General features: G+C 41.4%; 1 protein-coding gene across 3 annotated transcripts; it reads right to left on the bottom strand.

The window, feature by feature from the left end:
* Positions 1 to 997: 997 nt before the first annotated feature.
* LOC131242848 (checkpoint protein hus1) lies at positions 998 to 12,857 on the bottom strand. Of its 3 annotated transcripts, none has more exons than XR_009169747.1 (8): positions 12,564 to 12,857; positions 12,142 to 12,464; positions 3,686 to 3,793; positions 3,399 to 3,576; positions 2,611 to 2,693; positions 2,449 to 2,518; positions 1,357 to 1,646; positions 998 to 1,194 (listed from the first exon to the last, which is right to left on the bottom strand). XR_009169747.1 is itself a non-coding variant. In XM_058241764.1 (7 exons), exons 1-7 carry the CDS (start codon positions 12,613 to 12,615, stop codon positions 1,522 to 1,524), a joined length of 939 nt encoding a protein of 312 aa, XP_058097747.1. In that variant the 5' UTR covers positions 12,616 to 12,857; the 3' UTR covers positions 998 to 1,521. The 3 variants fall into 3 exon arrangements, 1 of the variants encoding a protein (XP_058097747.1); XR_009169746.1 differs by having other exon boundaries at positions 1,051 to 1,194; positions 1,295 to 1,646; XM_058241764.1 differs by having other exon boundaries at positions 998 to 1,646.
* Between the last annotated feature and the right edge of the window lie 8,237 nt (positions 12,858 to 21,094).

Here is a 21,094-nt window from a genome sequence, read left to right as displayed (position 1 = left end):
GCATTGAACAGATTGAATGTCCTCCACCTATCACGATGGGCCCTAAATGCAATCTGAAAGTTTTTAATGATAGATGTCCTATCCTTCTCTCTGGTGTGGTCCATTTGATGATTAATTATGCATTTTTTAAGGATATAGAGGGAAGCATATGATAGAGTTGAATGTAACATACACATTATAGGAAGTCCCACACTTCATGAGTGTGCATCAACCGATGTGTTCTATCATGCATGATGCCTTTTTAACTATAAGGACTTTACATGTAATCTAAAATATGGCTCTTTACACGGTTTTAGATAACAGCTAAAAGCTTTAATGTGCTTAGAATGGCTTTACAAGCAAACTCACGTATCCAAACAGCCCTTGCAATCCAATTACCTGTAATCCCTAGCAGAAGATAAGTTGGTGAAAATTAACCAAATTAATGAGGTAATTTAATAAAGATCTTTCTAAAAATGGTACTGAAATGTAAATTCTGTAATCCTTGGGTAGTGATCTATAAAAATCTCTAAGGAAAATACCAAAATAGCTTATTACCACGAATAAATTGGAAATCTAAATCTTCTTCACTGAAAAATGACATCTTTATACCTCTCTAGTTGTAGCCAAATTTTCCTCCAACAAGAGTCTTAAGGGCCTGTTTGGGCACCACTTAAAACATGAGTTCATCTCATTTTAATTAACTGCAATATGTATAGAGATCCTGATTGTTGGTTATCAAGATGATTTTTAGTCTCTACAAAAAAGAAATATGATCTCTAATACATAATTACGATTAACTAAAATGAAATGGAACTCACTTTTAAGTGGCACCCAAACAGCCCCTAAATTGTCAAGAACAAATCAATAGATAGATGTAGATACTACAGATAAAGAAGAGCATCATGTCATCCACTCCCTCTTTCTTTGATGCATTTGGAATTTGGATGCAATATCTAATTGAACTGCAATAATTAGTCTGGGGTAGTGGAAACAACCAAATTCTAAGTAGTTAGCATTCATATTTAGGATCTCCATTCCAAATCATAATTATGTCACTTTCAGGCAACATCAGAAAACAACATTTCTATTTGCCATTTCCTTCTATTAAGCTAGTTGTTTGCAATTCAATCCCCTTCTGCATCAAAATGCAGCCTTTCCGATTCTCTTCAACAGCATGCATCATAACAGGTTTGTGGGATTGGAACCCACCAACTGCACATGATGGATTCAAATCAGTAGTAATGTTGTGCACTATACAACTTAGCAATCCTTGTAGCTCTATACAACCAAATTAAACAGGAAAGACAGCTACCAGCACGTGCTATTGCAGCAGCATATGAGAAACTAGGTAACAGGGGTGTTAGTAACACAGACCTTCCAAGTAAAGCAAGCATGAACTTGCACGGGTCCACTAACTGTATCAACTTGCAAACAATTGCAGTTAAAAAACGGATCAGACTCATCAAAGAAGAGATCTTTTTATGTACAAAAAAAAAAAAAAGAAAGAAAAAAAAAGATTGTCGGCAATCCCATCTGCCCTCAACCTGAGCCTGTGTCAAGTACAGGGAGCCTGCAGTGTAAACTGATGGACTTATCTGTTTGCCGTGTGCCTGGGATGAAGAACTGGAATATCACAGTCAGGCAAGCACCTTGTGGAGCTATACCTGCAAAGCAAAGATATTAGCAGCTCATTAAAAGGATTAACATCAAACTCTTTTATTTTATAAAATAAAGGCCTGTTTGATGTGCCTCGTAATGGAAGAAAAGTGGATGTGGCCCTATCCATGTGCATGTTGCAGAAGCTGAGCCATTTGGGGAATCATGCAAAGCGCAAATGGCAAGATATTCCAGACAATCCAATCCACAAGATGTGCCCCAAAATGAGAACGTGATGATTATGGGTTGGACCCATTATGAGAGCTTTGCCGTGCAATAAAAAGCTCATGTAAATGCCACACTTGTGCCAGCATGGAATGATAGGTCCGAGATCTCCATCCATCAGAGCAGCACCACTATACTGATACCCTAGGCTGAAGTTTTCTAACCCAAACACCTGTTTTTATTGGGGCCCACATGATGAGTGGACCAGATCTATTTTTGGGAAAACATGTACAAGGTCAGATCAACCTGATGGATGGATTGGATCTCACACCTATGTGTGCCTTGCTGGCACATGTCTGGCGTGCGCATGAGCTTTATTGCAAATGCGTGTGCACTTAACAAAGCTCCCCATTATCATTCTGTTTGGTGGACTCTACCGTCCACATCAGGAAGACATTCCAAACAGGCCCTAAATGTGAAAAAAAGAAGGGTTGATGATTTTTGAGTTTAATACAAACATCACCGACTCATTAGCCAATTAAAACAATAAATCAAAAGATAACCACCAAACTGAGCATGAGACATGGGAAATTGATGGCAACCAATCAACATTTGCATCCAACTTCCTTTACGCAGAGTGCTTACCATAGAAAGCACAATCTGGCTTGGCCAAATGACATTGCAGGCTTTTGGCAAAGTGCTTCATGCTTACTTGCTGTCCAGTTGAAAGAAATGAAGGATGTAAAGTTCAAGAATGTAGCAAGAAGTGACAGGAGAGACACAATGATAAAAGGAACCAGAACAAACCACAGATAAAGCTTCTCCCCTCTGTAGTGCCATTTCAGTGCGAGCTCGAGCACTCAAGTTTTGATCCCCAGCTGGAACATCAGCTGAAAAACAATCAATGCATGTGGTTAGAGCTAACATATTCTTCCTTTTGCAGTGCACAATGCAGAGTTCTTAAGCATAAAAAATAAAATGAAGATTTCTGGCCCAACTTCTTACATAATCAAATGAACATATCCAACTTCTTAAAAAGTCAGTCCACTTCTTAAATTGCAGTGTTGAACACGTGCATCAAATGAACATGATTGATATAACTACAAGGAAAAAACCTTAATTTAAAGCTTTCTTAGGTATTATATACAGACTATTTATATAGATTCAATGTAGTTCTATTTCTCTATAGACATTTACTAATACCTTACTTTTTTTTATTTTTATGAACTAATGTTAATAATTTCGCTTTCAATATCCCCCCAGAACCATGGGCATGATGACATTGTTTATTCCTGCACCATGTTTGAATGTACCAATGATCATGATTGAATCACGAACTAAATCTGCTTTTAACTTCAGTATCAGATATAGGGTGACATTTAGCATTCTTTGACATGTGATTGAATAAATGTAATTCTACAATTGATCGCTATCAAAGCATTCTTTCTGGATGGGAAACAATTCCTATATTCTGCCAAACACACCCATATGTAGTTACTGTGAAAAGGAGCTAATTTGTGCCATTCAGCTCAAACAGCACAGCCAGTTAGTACAATCATTGAATCAATGCTAGTCCAAGAGAAAATTCCAATCACCTTGAACTCCAAGAACTCTCAATTTGCGAAATTCGGAACCAACGGTTATTAGAGTAGTAGAAACTTGTAAGTGGAGATCCCCATATTGGCTGATGGAGATGTTAAGTAAGTCACCAACATGCTTGAGGCGGTCTACCAGATTTTGCAACTGAAGTAGATCGGGAACCTGAACCAGAGTCTGTAATGCAAAGGCCAGAGGGAAGTCAACACGAATGCAAGTTGCATCATGACTACACAGCTTGCAAAATTCTTTGAGAATTTTAATAGAAAATAGAAATGATTAAGACCTGGGGCATATCCTGGGCCATGTCAAGGGCAGACTGGAGTTCAATAACATCAGACCGAGACAGTGGCTTTGAAATAGGCACATCTTGGATAACTGCTGATTTATAACCCTGAAAGAATAGCATCAAAAGACAACTCATGTGAGTTTTACAAGTTACAGAATTTGGCTCCAGTGGCAGAGCTCATGGTTTTGATAATGGCTCTTATAATGGTTATGGTCCCAGGCTATCATGTTATGGAAGACATGCTTGATGCTTGGCCTGAATTACTAGCATTTGCATTTGAGTCGGCACTCACTGGCAGGGCCCAGCTTTCAGTGATCTAGATTGTTCACCTGGTATACCACACAGTGGATGGATAATCCTAGTTACCTAATGACTAGAAGATCCTATTGATTGGATAACTTGAACTGTTTGATCAAAGGGATTTTTGTTCCATTGTCCATCCACGGTGGGTCCACCACAGGAACAAACAATATCACTAGATGCTTGACCATAATAAAGAACTGGTAACTTGGATGAAGCATTGTACAATGGCTACCATAACCATGGTTACATCTGGTATAATGGGCGAATGCCATTAAAGATGAGAGAATGTCCACTGTACTCAATAACTATTTTGGGTTGTTATAACGCCAGTATTATAATTTTCATATATTTTTTAATGTTTCCAAAGCGACACCAAACAGTACAATCTCTATTACTGCATTCCAAATTGAGAATTGATCACACACAGGCATGGTACCACAACTTGTAGTACCATACCATATTTGCCTCCCACATGTCACTTTCATAGGACATAGGTATCATGAAAACATCAGGTCCCACCATAATGATCACCTGGGGCAAAAATTAGCCCATTTCGAGGGCCACACCATCGGTACTGAAGGATAACTGACAGTCTGGCTCAACACACAATTGTGGCCCGCCTAGTAAGGGGATCAACCTGATTTTCAAGAAGGGTGATCTTCATGGTGGGGCCTGTCATTTTCATGATAACAATGTCCCACACGAATGGTAGGCTGGTGGGAAAGATGGTATGGTATCACAAGTTGTGGCAATGTTGCCTAAAAAATTAATTCTCATTCAAAATAATAAAAGTTGGTGTTGTTTCATACTTTGCAAAACACTTGAGGAGGCTTTATTGTGCCTTTCCTTGTGGGCAAGTTTAGTCCCACGTGAAAAGTTTACAAAAGGTGGAAGGCTTATAAGCATTTCAACACGTATTGCTTGGAGAAATCGCAAAACTTGCTTCTATGTACAACAGGCCTAGCCTGACAGCTGAGTTGGTGAAAAAATCAGTGAGGCTGTGACGCAGGGGAGGACGTGAGGTCGAGCACCGTCTTCCTCAAGAGGATAACTATTCCGAATCCACGGAACTTCTCTGGACTCCTCACAGAGACTTCTCGAATCCACGAGGAAAGAAAACAGAAAATAGAAATAAATTCTAATAAATTCGAAATTGATTGATGAATGATTAAAAACGAGTTTACAACCCTTTAAATAAGGGTATCAAGCAATGGGAAAGAAATCATAATCAAACTACAACTCAAACTCCTAGAATCCGCGACTTACTATAAATAGTAAACTTACTATTTATAGACGGTCGTGATGTCTACTAGTGCGCAAGGTTTTCGGCCAAAAATAGTAAGTGTCCTATTTGGCTTCACCAAACCGTTCTCCTAATTATTCTAAGCTCTTTTCACGTTGGGCGCAACTCCTAAAGCCCAACGGATGAAGAGTTATAATCAAACTAAAACTAACTATTTATAGTAAAAACGAAATTAAAACAGGAAAACGACCGTCAATCAAGGGGTTTTTCGCAATTTCGGGCTGCGCAACCCAGCATAGCTGGGTTGGTTGGCTAAAGTAGCTCGTTCTACCCCAAAATCATATATTTTACGTTAGATAACTCATTCTGGATTGCGAGATACGCCCGATCTAAGGTCCGATGGTCCGGATCACTTCTGTCGTCGACCGGGCCTTTTCTGATCCATCTTGGCCATGAAACTGTCCGCGACCCGCTCTACATCAGTCCCCTCCACTTCAAAAGAACTCGTCCTCGAGTTCTCATCCTGCGCTGGTTCATGATACTCGGTCAGGTCCGCGACGTTGAAAGTCCGTGAGATTGCCATGTCATCTGGAAGATCAACAACATAAGCGTTGTCATTGATCTTTCGGATGATTGGTACCGGTCCAATCTTTTTATTCTTCAACTTGTTGTACGTTCCGGTCGAAAATCGTTCTTTGCGCAGATGGACCATTACTTGGTCACCCACCTCGAACACTTTTTGTCGCCGATGCTTGTCGGCTTGCTCCTTGTATTTTTCGTTCGAGGCATGTAGCTTGGTTTGTACTTCAGCATGAATGCCCATGATCTTGTCAGCCATATGTTCCGCTGCAATGCTCATGCCTGGAAACTTGGGCAGAGGGACCAAGTCTAGTGTGTGGCGAGGTACTCGTCCATAAATAACCTGGAACGGGGATTTTCCTGTCGAGCGGTTCACCATGTTGTTGAATGCAAACTCCGCTTGAGACAAGGCCAAATCCCACTGCTTCGGTTTTTCTCCTGAAATACATCGAAGGAGGTTTCCCAACGTGCGATTCACAACCTCAGTTTGACCGTCAGTCTGTGGGTGGTAGGCGCTGCTGAACTGAAGTCGTGTATCGAATCGAGTCCACAAAGTCCGCCAAAAGTGGCTAATGAACTTCGTGTCATGATCAGAAGTAATAGTCTTGGGAATCTCGTGTAGCCACACAAACTCTCTGAAGAATAGATTCACCACGTGTGACGCATCGAGAGTCTTCTTGCATGAGATAAAGTGCGTCATCTTAGAGAAACGATCTACCATCACGAATACTAAATCCATGCCGCGTTGTGTTGGTAGGAAACCAAGCACAAAGTCCATAGATAAGTCCTCCTGAGGACCGTCAGGCACAGGTACCCATTGGAGGTCCGACAAACATAACAATGTTAAACTACTTTTCCCACATCATGTACTAATTGTAGCTAGAAATATCGGTCTTCTACAAGAGCTCACGTCTTGTCTTGCCTAACGTGTCCACTAAGGCCACCTCTATATAGCTCTTGGATGATCTATTCCCTTAACAAACTTTTGGGGATGCACAGTCGATTTCTCTTAAAAAGGAAGCCGTCTTACATATGTAAGTCACTGGGGTGACCTTCTTGGCATCTAACCCATGTGTCCTTGAAGCCGTCGTCATTGGCATATATGTCTTTAAGGCGCTCGAACCCAACAACCTCATTACTCATAGTGACTAACAAAGTTGCACAGTGACTTAATGCATCTGTTACTTTGTTCTGTTGCCCCGACTTGTGTTTTAGTACGAACGTAAATTCCTGCAAAAACGAGATCCATCTAGCATGCACACGGTTAATGTTAGCTTGACTATTAATGAATTTGAGAGCTTGATGGTCCGTGTAAAGTATGAATTCCCTCTGAATCAAATAATGTCGCCAGTGTCGCAGTGCCTGGACCACCGCGTATAACTCGATCTCATATGTAGACCACTTCTTGCGTGCATTGCTAAGTTTCTCACTGTGGAAGGCTACCGGCCTACCGTCTTGAGACAAAACTCCCCCAATTCCGACATATGAGGCATCACATTCGACTTCAAACAGTTTGTCGAAGTTGGGAAGTACAAGAACCGGGGTCGTGGATAGTCTGCACTTGATTTCGGCAAAGCTCCTGTCGGCTTCGTCAGTCCACCGTAACTGCCCTTTCTTCATGCAATCTGTGATTGGTGACACAATGGTACTGAATTTTTTTACGAACCGACGATAGAATGTCGCCAGTCCATGAATACTTTGCACTTCGTGAATATTTTTGGGAATCGGCCATTCTCTGATTGCCTTCACCTTTTCCTCATTCACCCGAATGGCCGTGGATGTTACAACAAAACCCAGGAACAATAGGCTATGAGTCATGAAGCTGCACTTTTTAAATTGAGGTACAGTTTATTTTTAGTGAGCACTTGAAGGACCTTCTTGAGGTGTTCCATATGGGTGGTTTCGTCTTGACTGTATATCAAAATATCATCGAAGTAAACCACAACGAACCACCCAATGAAAGGTTTCAGAACTTGGTTCATCAATTTCATAAATGTGCTAGACGGATTCGAAAGACCGAAGGGCATGACGATCCATTCGTATAATCCTTCCTTGGTCTTAAAGGCCGTTTTTCACTCATCACCTGACCATATTCGAATCTGATGGTAGCCGCTCCTTAGGTCCAATTTAGAGAATATTTTTGCACCCTTTAGCATGTCCAGCATATCGTCCAACCGTGGTATAGGAAACCTGTATTTTATGGTGATTTGTTGATGGCTTGGCTGTCGACACACATGCGCCAACTCTCATCTTTCTTTGGAGTTAATAGAGCTGGTACAACACATGGACTCATGCTCTCTTGAATAAGACCCTTACGGATCAACTCCTCTACTTGTCCCTGCAGAATCTCGCACTCATTCGGACTCATTAGATAATGGAGACGATTAGGTAAACTGGACCAAGGGACAAAGTCGATATATTGTTGGATATTCTGCATGGGGGGTAACCCATCGGGAAGGTCATCGGGCCAGATTTCTTTGAATTCATGTAGCAGGGGCCTTAGTCTTTCAGGGATGTTGGTAGGCTCGAGTTCTTCCCCTTTTACAATTAATGCATAAGTTTATCCTGTTTCCTTGAATTCTTCCATGAAGTCCCGTATGGTTAAGAGAAAATGGCCATCCACTTTAAAAGTTTCAGGTGGTCCCTCTGGATCCATAGGGGCTAATATGGTCTTCCGCCCGTCCTTGACGAAGATATATATATTATCTCGCCCTTTATGAGTGGCGTCACGGTCAGATTGTCAAGGCCGACCGAGTAGTATGTGGCATGCTTCCATGTCAACCACATCGCATACTACTTCATCCTTATAATATTTGCCAATTGAAAAGGATATGATCCACCGTTCAGTTATCTTTGTTTCGCTGACCTTCTTAATCCAACCGATTGTATATGGAGAGGGATGACGCTCTGTTTTCAATTGTAATTTTTCCACCATGACCTTGGAGACGATGTTCTCGCTGCTCCCACTATCAATGATTACGTCACAAACCTTTCGATTCATCGTACACCTAGTGCGGAAGATGTTATGCCGCTGTGGATGCACTTCTTTTCTTGGCGCATATAATAGTCGCCTCACGACAAGCGACTCGCCGTGATCTTCCTGAATTCAACCTGAATCATCTGCCTCGTCCTCGGTGGTATGCTCCGGTTCTTCAATATTTGGATCTTCATAAGCGTTATCAGCACTACCATCATTGATGGCGAGGTTTGCCACTTTTCGCTGGGGACAAGTATTTGATAGGTGGCTTGGTTGGCCACAACGATAGCAGTTATCGGGCCTTGGCCGAGCAAAGGGGTTCGGGATTCTACTTGGACTAGCAGCAGTCGATACGCCCCTTTGGGGTCTAGCTTGTCCACTTCCCTGATCTCGGTTCTCAAACGTAGGAGGTTGAGTGCGTGCTCCTACGGGATCCTTCCCCTTAGGCTGTCTGGGGCAAACCTGCCATAGGGATCCTCGCAGTAGGATAGGTCCGTGTGTTAGGACGTTCAAGTTACTTCTGCACGAGTAGCCAACTTGATCGTATCATTCATCGTCCAGACGGATTGCATCTGGACCCGATCCTGATAGCCATACGCAATCCACCGTTGAATCGGCGACTTGCTGTGATTCAATCTCGACCAAATCGTTACGCACCGCCAAAGGTAAAATTCTTCTGCGTATTCTCTCACCGACCGACTACCCGCCGACAATTTTGGTATTGTTGGAATAATACCGATCGTAATCGCTAAGGAGGAATCGCGCGTAACAACTGCTTCATCCGTTGCCAGGTGCGGATTGGTGCTTTCGTCTGCCTGGTTCGCGCGAGTTGCAGTTGTTCCCACCAAGCTGAAGCTCCTCCTTTCAACTTGTAGGCCATAAGCTTGACCTTCTTTGCTTCAGGGATGTCCATATAGTCAAAAAATCGCTCAACTTCAAAAAGCCAATCGAGGAAATCCTCAATGTGTAGTTGGCCATTGAAGCTAGGAATATCAACCCTCATCTTGAATTCTCGATCCGTTCGATCTACTCGATCGCCGCCATGTCTGGGGTGTTGGAAGAGTATGTCGTCGATTTCCTCCTCACTGGAGCCCCCTTCCTCAAGAATGACCCTTGGATGCACTGTCGGTACTATCCTGCGATCAGGGCGATTAATTGGGGGTGGAGGATTGCCACAAGGAATACGGAGTTGCCTTAGGTTTTCCGCCAAGAGATCCGCTATGCAGTTGATGGAAGCCTGCAGCCCTTGCATGGCTTGCTGATTCTCTCGTTGCGTTACTTCGAAAGCTGCCGCCGTTAAAGGTAAATTCCCTGAAGCACCGCCCATGGGATTGTTGCCCGACCCGTCGTTAGAAGCTATCAATCTGAGGAGAAACCTCGCTTTGATACCAAACTGATGCAGGGGAGGACGTGAGGTTGAGCACCGTCTTCCTCAAGAGGATAACTATTCCGAATCCACGGAACTTCTCTGGACTCCTCACAGAGACTTCTCGAATCCACGAGGAAAGAAAGCAGAAAATAGAAATAAATTCTAATAAATTCGAAATTGATTGATGAATTATTAAAAACGAGTTCACAACCCTTTAAATAAGGGTATCAAGCAATGGGAAAGAAATCAGAATCAAACTACAACTCAAACTCCTAGAATCCGCGACTTACTATAAATAGTAAACTTACTATTTATAGACGGTCGTGATGTCTACTAGTGCGCAAGGTTTTCGGCCAAAAATAGTAAGTGTCCTATTTGGCTTCACCAAACCGTTCCCCTAATTATTCTAAGCTCTTTTCACGTTGGGCGCAACTCCTAAAGCCCAACGGATGAAGAGTTATAATCAAACTAAAACTTACTATTTATAGTAAAAATGAAATTAAAATAGGGAAACGACCGTCGATCCAAGGGTTTTTCGCAATTCCGGGCTGCGCAACCCGACGTAATGGGTTGGTTGGCTAAAGTAGCTCGTTCTACCCCAAAATCATATATTTTACGTCAGATAACTCATTTTGGATTGCGAGATACGCCCGATCTAAGGTCCGATGGTCCGGATCACTTCTGTCGTCGACCGGGCCTTTTCTGATCCATCTTGGCCTGACAGCTGAGTTGGTGAAAAAATCAGTTTAACTGGGTGCATGTGCACAATGCTAAGGTAGAAAAGGAGCACAAATCTCAGCCTAGTAGTTTGGGTAGGTCCTTTCCTTCACACTTTTTTCTCTCATTATTAAAAACTTATCTATTCATTGTAGCCCACTTCTTAGACTCTCACCACATGCGAGACGCATCCCTTGGTTTATGGGCATATCCCAAGAAGTATGTGAACCATTCTGTTCACAGGCATATTATGTATTATCCCCTATAAATAAGATGCTTTTGCTCCAACTTTTACAATTAACATGAAAAAAAAACTTTTTGCCTTTCGATTTCGGACTGTATCCTGGCCTGGGGATAGTGCACCTAGAACCTATTGCACTAGCTAATCTACCAAGAAAGAACTATCTCAAAGAAAGCGACCTAGTAGATGCCTTGACCCACAAGAACTTGCATTCATCTTCCAGCTCTCCTGTACACCCTCCGTTGATTTGGCAATTTCATGCGTGCATTCCTTCTTGAGTGTTGATTGATTATTATCCAACTATTTCCCAATACCATTCAAACTGCGGGTGATCTATGTATTTAGCACATCCTAAAGTTTGCAGTTCACACTGATTGGACAATCCTCACCATCATATTGGTGACCATCAAACAGATAAGTAAAAAGGATATGGTCAATAGGCCAACTTCAAGAGATCTGCACGATGGTGGCTGGTATACCATTCTATCACACCACAACAATGGCTGTTGAAATAGTTATAAAAGCCTACATTGGATACAAAAGAACAGTGAAAATAACAGTTGCATTAAAAAAAAAGAAGCCCATAGATAACACCATTAAATGGTTTAAGTGGTAAGTGATTTACAGGTATAAATAATTTACAGCTTGTCCTGTTTGGCTATAAGCTGTAAATGATTTACAGGTAAATGATAGTCTGTGTTTGGATAGCCTGTAAATTGCTCAAGTCCTGTAAATGGAGAGCCAATCTTTCCATTTATAGCTGTTAGGCTGTAAATGGAGAGCCTGTAAATGAAATCACAGCTTTTTGCCTGTAAATCAAATGGGGCTGAAAGCTGTAAATCATTTACAGGCATTTTTCAGCATCCAAACACAGAATGTAAATTATTTACAGTTAGTCCCATTTACAGGCATCCAAACGACCCCTAATACTGTAATAAAGGTCTATAACGGAATTGGAGGCCTGATGCATCAGCCTCACAGCACAATTGTCAAGAAGGATTAGGCTAGGCATTTGAACAAGCACCTTGGTCTCGAAAGTGAGGAAAGGCATGGGCTGGAGGGAGCCAGGGGGTAGCTTCTTGACGAGCTTGATCTGGAGGCGGTCACCACCCTCAATGGTGAGGCTGCTGCGGAGGGCGCGGTGAAGGAGGCCGAGGTCAATGGCGAAGGCTATGCGGTCATCATTCTGGCTGGAGATACGGTAGTCTTCGAAGAGGGTCTCCTTGCGGAACTGAGCTATGGATTGAATGCCGTCCCCGTTCAGGAGGTTGTGTAGGAATATAGCATGGTCCCTGGTCAGATACAGATGGCACACCCTCCCAATCTTGTCTAAGGATGGCACAAATCCTATTCCAACAAAACGAAAGATGCGTGTACATTTTTATTCAAGCATTTAAACAAACAACTGAAATGCATGTAAGAGACACAGATAGAGGGAGATAGTACTCTTCTCAAGGAGGTTGACGCCATGGTCGGTGAGAATTGCTTTGAATTTCATCCCTCTATCTATTTGCTTCTACTAACCAAACGGTCTGGCTTTTTTCTCCTGCAATCTTCGAATGCTTTGATTCGACTCTCCACACTCTTTTGAGCATTTTGACTTTGGCGCCCTTTCTGGAACCAGATTCGTTGACGCAACGGACGCCGATTGCGTGGTGACCATACCACCACCGACCTACGTTGTGGCACGACAGACTATGTTGGGCCCATCTCGATGTATGTGCTTTATCCGGAAGCGGATGGGCTCCACCGGTCCCCTTAAGCGGGCGCGGATTGGATACTGAAAACGTCAGTAGCCAAATGGCGACTGAAGTGACGTCACCTAGCTCTGTGGAACCCATCATGATGCATGTGTTGTATCCATACCGTCCAACTATTTTTAGAGATAGTTTCATGCATTACAAAGAGAATGAGATAGATCTAAAGTTCAAGTGGACCCCACCATAGAAAATAGTGGGGATTGTGACATTCACCGTTTAAAACTTCTTAGGGGCCACAGTAGTTTCTAATGAAGCTGATATTTTTGTTTTCACTTCGTCTATCTCTATGTTAACTTACGAATAGGATGGATCTCAAAAATGCATCACGGTGGGTCTTATAAATGTTTCAACGGTTCAACGGTTGGTGTGACTGGTCCCACGGTTTTCTGTGGTGGGTCCACTTGAAATTTAGATCTATTTCATTCCCTTTGTAATGTCATAAAACGATGTCTAAAAATGGTTGGACGGCATGGATACAACACATGCATCATGGTGGGTCCACAGAGCTTGGTGACGTCACTTCAGTAGCGATTTGGATGCTACTCCCCCTGGCACCCGCCAATGGCTGATGGTCGGTGCTCCGAGTTATACGAACGGTTTAAAAGAGATTAAAGTTACGTGGGCCCATCGTGATGTATTTATTATATCTACACCGTTCATCTATTTTTAGAGATCATTTTAGAGCATTATGCAAAAAATGAATCATATCCAAAGATCATCTGGACCACACCACAAATAGCAGCGGAGATAATGATTTTCACGTTAAAAATATTGTAGGGCCCGCCATAACGTTTATTTTCCATCCAACCTATTGATAAGGTAACAAAGACCTAAATGAAGCGGAAAAACAAATTTCATATTGATCCAAAACTTCTGTGACCCCAAAAAAGGTTTCAATGGTAGACCTGCAATCCCCCAGTCATTCTTGCACTGTGGTCTACTTGATATATCTGTCTTATTTTTCTTATCAAGCCTTAAGAAGATCTGGTCAAATGGATGGACGGTTTGGATATAACACATACCTCATGATCAGACCCACAGAACTTGCTTATGTCAATACAGCAGTTATATAGCTGGTGTGCGGTACAACAGCCAATCCGCTTCCGCTTTATCCACGCCGTCCATCCGTTTTTCCAAACCCATTTAGGCCATGAACTACCGTTGAAAACTTATTAGAGCCACATAAGTTTTGGATCAAGCTGATACTTGCTTTTTCTCTTTGTAGTGTGACCTCATGAACAGGTTGGATGGCCAATAAACACCACTGTGGGCCCCATAAGGGTTTCAACGGTTGATGCCATTATCCCATTGTTTCGAGTGGTGTGGTCCACTTCAGCTTTGAATATGTTTTTAAATTTGGGACTGTGGTTAAAATGAACTGGCAAAATGGACGGACCGCATAGATAGAGTACACACATCATAGTGGCCCCAGAGTCTTGCTGCCATAGAGGTTGGTGCTGGTGGACACAGATTAGGTACTACCCCACCCGGACCTCGTAACAGACGGACTGTATGAGTTTTATCTAACCCATCCATTTATTTTGACAGATCATTTTAGATGATGACCTCAAAAGTGAGGCAAATCCAAGGCTCAACTGCACCACACTTGAGGAGACAATGGTGATTGAATGCCTACCGTTGATTTTTATTTTTTTAAAATTTTTGGGAAGTTATAGAAATTTTAGATCACTGATATTTACCTTTTCCCTTCAAACAGGTCCACCTGACCTTATGAACATGTTGGATGGTAAATAAACATCACACCGGATCCTTAAAAATTTATGGGCATCATTGCCACCCTATGGAATCCACTTCAGCCTTCAATCTACTCATTTTTTGTATCATTAATTAAAATAATTAGTCAACAATATATGTACATAATTTAAAAATATATCACGGTGGGTCCTGCAGACCCCTTCACATGATTGTTCTTCTCTAAGTTATGGTGGTGGTAGTACCCAATCTGTGTGGCAATATCCATGTGAGCTGAGTTGGGTGAGGTCCTAAGGTGGGAAGACTTAATTGGGCAACATACTTTTGTCTCAGCAGGGCACATAAAGTATTTGAAACTAGATTGACAGTCAGACATAAGGACTTCTATTTGTCCAGCCCATGTGATGCAATGATAGATTCACTTTGGAATGGATTAGGGCCGTTAGGGCCCGATTGGGAGCATGGATTTGGAACCCACAAGACTGGAAACCCACTGGATTTGAAATCCTCCTAATTTGTTTGACACCATGGAGTGTGAATAACTTTAGTCCAAAAGTACTTATGCATAGTATATTTATAGGGGTTTGAATTTTATTGCTAATTTAACTTTAATATCTCTAATTAGTGAGATATGTTATTTTTGACACAATGGTTGCGATAAGCTCGCTGAAATATATGTTTTGCCTGAAAATGATGAAATTCCAAGTCTCGGATGGGCCACAAGCACAGGATCATGTCTGAGTGATTAACCAACGAATTTTAATCGTTAATCAACATGGACAATGTTTAGACAGTGCTGGACAATGTTTGGACGGTTGATCATCATTAGTGGACCATGTGCCCAATAGAATGATAGTTATAGTGACACATGTTACACCTCCAACATAATTTTAGGTGTAATCCACGCTCTCGCTATAGATTGAAAACCCCTTGAAGAGGGGATTTGAAACCCCCTTGATTTGAAACCCCCAACTACTTTATGCGGCCAAACAAATTGAGATTCTTGAATCCTCTCCAATCCACCCACGGTGCCAAAGGACCCCTTAGGTGCAGCCCACATTGATGTATGTATGGTATATCCATTCGCCGCGAGCTTATTTTAAGTCATGAGCCCAAAAATTATGGTATATCCAAATTTTTAGTAGACCATGCCATATAAAATGGTGGCAATTGACCGCCCACTATTAAAAACTTCCTGAGATGTAATAGGCACCCTAATATTTATTTGTCATTAAGTACGGACTTGAATAAATAGAAAAAACAAATATCAGCTTGATACAAAACTTTTGTGGGTTGGGGGGAGTTTTCAATGGTCAATCACCAAATTTTCTCTGGTGTAGTCCACCTAAGATTTGAATCGGCATTATTTTGGGATTATGCTTTGTAAGGAGCTGGCAAAATGGATGTATGGTGTGGACATGAAATACATATATCTAGGTGGGCCCATGATTATGGCTGCACTATATTAGGTGAGGTCAGGCCTCACCTAATCCTCTTACCCTTTTAAACATGCTTTGTATGGGTTTATCATAAACCCATTAAATTTTATCATGCCGACAATGGTATCTGGATCAATCAAATCTTGACGCATCACACCTCATCAAATTCAGTTTCAAAACAAATGAATGTGGCTGATGGAGATTACGTGGTGACGCCAACACCATGTAGTTTGGCAGTATTAGGCAAGATTCCGATGCACGTGCAACTGATTTGTATGAAGGCTGTTCGGTGTACTTGCTTGACCTGGCAGCTATCTATCTCATAGCAGTATGGTGTTGGGCATAGAGCCGTCACGAGGTCTGTCAAATAGTCTACATCAAACAGTAGTTCAGTCGAATATGTACTTGAAGCTATTATCGTGGACCAAAGAAAGTCCTCCACATTTGGGCCTCACAAAAGTTGGTGTTTTTGGGTAAGCAAACACCAGTTTTAAGCCATGATCATGGGCCCACCTTGATATATATATATATATATATATATATATATATATACACTGCCCATCTTGCCAACTAATTTAAGAGCACGAGGGTCCTTACTCTTACTCGGGTGGTAGACTCTCGGGAGTTTCAACACCGGGTCAAGGGTTTGAGTACCCATGGGTGGTGAAATTCCCGCGTGCATGTGTGGGGTGTGTGTGCATGTTAAGAAATAAATAAATTAGGAGCATGAGACAAAAAATAAAGCAAATCCAAAGATCATGTGCATCTTACCATAAGAAAACAATGGTTATTGAACACTCACAGTTGAAAACTTTGTAAGGCCTACTGTAATGTTTATTTGCCATCTGACTTATTAATAAGGTCACACAAACCTAGAGGAAAGGAAAATATAATTATCATCTCAATCTAGAACTTTGTAGCTCCCAAGAAGTTCTTAATGGCCAGCATTCAATTTCTATTGTTTCTGGTGGTGTGGTCCCCTTGAGATTTGGTTTAGTTTCTTTTTTCGGCCCATGCCTTAAAATGAGCTAGTAAAATGGATGAACGATGTGGATATACATTAAGGTAGGCCCCCTGTGACGTGCGAACAGAATAGGGTGTTTCACTCATTAGTTAAAATTAGGAATGCACCCGTTCGGTTCAATTCTAGGGTGAAATTGGAACTGAACCATGGAATGATTCTAGGAAAACTAGAACCCGTGCTAAACCGTTTGTACCCTAAAATTGAATTGGAACCAGAACGTAAAAAACTAGTTCACTTCCACAATTCTAGGCTTTTTATAATTTAGCCCAATTGCATAGTTTTTTTTTTTTTTTAAAATTTTTATAATTCAGCCTAAACTCATCTACTTGAAATTTTCACATAAAGTAATCTTGTCATGGTTTGTCTTTATGACCCTTTCATATTCCTATAATAATTTTGCTACCAATGTCTATTCATGTTGTGATCCATTTGATAAATGGTATAAATTTTTATGATTTTTTAAAAATTTTAAATATTTTGTTGACCAAGGGGTCCGGTTCTAGGTTCGGTTCTATAGTCTGGTTCAGTTCTATAGAACTCCAAATTGAGAAACGAACTGAATTAATCAGTTCTTTAATTTTTGAAACCATAAACTAGTGCACTTCAGATTAAGACTAAACCAGGCAGTCTGGTCCGTTTCATTCCCATTTACCGGTTCTACCAGTTTCATGTGCACCCCTAATTAAAATAACGAGCTATATGACAGATGACAGGGTGCTCCACGTCTTTGCAATGTACCCGAGTTTTCAAGGTACGCCACTGGACAGTTGACAGGGTGCTCCACGTCTTTGCTGTGACCCAGGTTACATAAATCCCCTATAACACAAACTCTGTGGGGCCCACCGTGATGTTGGTATTATATCCACTCTGCTAGCTTATTTTTGTACAAGAGCCTAAAACATGATCAAGATCCAAGTGGGCCGCACCACAAGAAACATTGATGTGACCAACTATACTTTTGCTTGGAAAAATTGAAACAAATAGAATTAAGAGATTGTCGGGAAAATGCTAAAGTCCAGTTTCGCTTTCTGCGCCAACATTTTTAAAAAAAAAAAACACAGGGAAATGAATTTAATGACTTCTACTGCATGGTTCCTGAAGAATGTTTTATTTACCAGACCACGCTTGGACTTTTTCAAAGTTTCAAAGCAGCTTATAGAGGAGTGAATTGACAAAAATGCCCTCTTTTTTATTACAAAAAGTGGAGCCAAGCATTGTGGGGCCCACTTGACACCCAACTCTTCCAACGGTGCACTCCATGGTGATGATTAAACGGACAAAGTTTCAATACCTTGACTTTTTTGCTCATCTTACCAAACAATCCCTTTACTTTTCAAAATTCAATTGAAGGACCAAATGACCAAAATGCCCTGAGATGGTATGTGCATGGCATCCAACCCTTTGGAAATAAAACAGGCGCTCCCCATGATGATGATTAAACAAACCAAAAATCCAAATCCGATCATGCATCATGAAGGTCTTAGATAACTAGACTAATGGTCAGGATTATTAGAACTTGGGCCTTATGGGTTTGGAATTGAAATCAAGATGGAGCCACACAAATCACATAATTCTCAAAGTTGGACGGCCCATCAATTTACTGGGCCCGATAAACCGTTCATGTGGGGTCTTGCAGTGATCAAACAGCTCAGGCCCCAATAAGTGTAGACCATTGTCTTCAAGTAGCCAATCAGATGGGCAGGACCCTCTGTAAAGGGAGATGTTCCATTCCACATTAATCATTAATCATGGAAAAGGCCATGCCCCAAGATCTCCCTTTAGAAGTGATCTTACCCATCTTGATTTGTGGCTTGCAAATGTAAATTTGCTGACAGTGGTCCACATTCATTGGGGTCACCTTTGGATAATCTAGGCCCCTGGTGGGCCCCATTGTGGATCAAAGATTGAAAACTGGTTTCGGTGTACTTGGTACATTGATCAAAGATTGAAAATTAGTTTTGGCGTACCCCGTCTGCTGACCACTAAAACCAGATTGTTTTAAGCCCATTTAGGGTAGGCGATAAGCCGATATGTATTGGTCTTGGATAGGTTTGAGCACGAACCTAGCCAGCTCGGTTAACTTGTTCAGTTCGGCACAGTTAAACTTGAGTCAACTCAAAGCTTGAGCTAAGCCAAGCCAATTTTTTGAGTTCAAAAGGATTTCGATCCAAGCTTGAGCTAGCCAAAGTTTGACTCGACTAGGCTCAAAGAACTTAACTTGGTTCGACTTATCTTGATTATAACTTAAATATATAATAGTTTTTATATTCATATTCACACACACACACACACACACACGTGTAATTTAATTAATATATGATATTTTAGATTATATATAATAAAAAAGGGCTGCCCCTATAAGAACTAGAAAGAAAACGCTCAATTTTGAAGCTTGAACTTGAACTTGACTCAAAAGTTTGAACTTGGCTCCAACTCGGCTTGAGCCAACTTGAACTGCTGACCGAACTAAACTGAGTTGGCTAGTCAGGCTTGAGAATCAAGTCAAGCCGAACTCAAGATGTAAGAGGCTGTTGGCTGAACGGATTTGTGTAGGGGTGCACATCAAATCGGTAAAACCGTGGAACCAAACCGGAATCGACCAAACGGTTCGATTTGGTTCGGTTCTAGAGTGCACCAGTTCCGATTTCAAAAATTAAAGAACTGTTTAGTTCGGTTCGGTTCCAGTTTGGGGGTATGTAGAACCGAACCGAACCGTGATCCGAACCATGGATCTGATCCGTGGAACCGAACTTAGAGCCGAGAGTTTACAATATATTTTAGTTGTATATTTGACTCATGATTTATGGTTTACAATGCCCCTTTGCTTGTTTTCATAAATGTATTTTTTCACACCATATACAATATCTAAATCATTCATCAAGTGGATTACAACACGCATAGACATGGGTTAAACTATAAAATAGAATATGCAATTAGATCGGATTATAAAAAGTCTAGAACTGTGGAACCGATCCGAAATCGAACCGGTTTTCACGGTCCGGTTCCGGTTCAATTCTAGGGTGCTAACGGTCCAGTTCCGATTCCAAAAATCTTGGAACCGTAAGGAACGGTTCGGTTCCAGTTTCACAGTTCAGTTCCGGTTTCACCCCAGAACTGGACCGAACCGAACCGTGTGCACCCCTAGATTTGTGCTAAGCTCCACTCAATTCAGCTCGTGTACAACTCTAATTTTGAACAATACCTTAAACTTGGTTGTGGTGATCAAACATTGTTGTAGGATTATGACATTGAAAATCAATTCTTAGTGATTTTCATTTACAAGGCTACCCATGTATAGCAGGCCAAATGAAATCTCACTGTTCAATTATATCTTTTCATCCTTGACAATGACACATGGATTCATTTTTTATAGTAGCAGGTGGTTCAATCAAATCTTATCATTATTGGCAATGACACATGGCCCAATCAATTCTTACCACATCAATTCTAGTGATGGGAACTGCTTAATGACCTCAACACCGTGTAGATAGTGGGATTTAATTGGGCATGGCTATTGTATTGTGTGGGTACTTGCTCGACCATCTCGTAAGGGAGCGGATTAGGTGAGATCCCTGTCCACCGGCTTGCGTGGAACCCCTGATGGTGAGGCTCACAGTGATGTATATGCCTTAAATCCAGACCGTTCAACCATTTTCAAAGCTTATTTTAGGGCATGATTCCAAAAACGTAGCATGCCCAAATCTTAGGTGGTCCACATCACAGTAAATTGTCATGATTGAATCCTCACCATTAAAAACTTCATTGACTCCATTGGAATGTTTATTTTCCATCCAACCTGTTGATAAGGTCACAAAGACATATATGAAGAGACCACACAAATCATCTTAATCAAAAGCTTTTGCGGCCCCCAAGAAGTTTTTAATGATCAATTACTATTGTTTTCTATACTAAGGTCCAGTGGACATTTCAGTCTACTTCTTTTTTTGGGATCATACTTTAAATGAGTTTTCAATACATATGGATGGCATGGATGTAGTCACATACATCAAGGTGGGCCCCGCAGCCAGGGGACTGACGCGC

Source organism: Magnolia sinica, chromosome 4, assembly GCF_029962835.1.
Source record: "Magnolia sinica isolate HGM2019 chromosome 4, MsV1, whole genome shotgun sequence".
NCBI lineage: Eukaryota > Viridiplantae > Streptophyta > Magnoliopsida > Magnoliales > Magnoliaceae > Magnolia > Magnolia sinica.
This window is presented reverse-complemented; position numbering and strand designations above follow the sequence as displayed.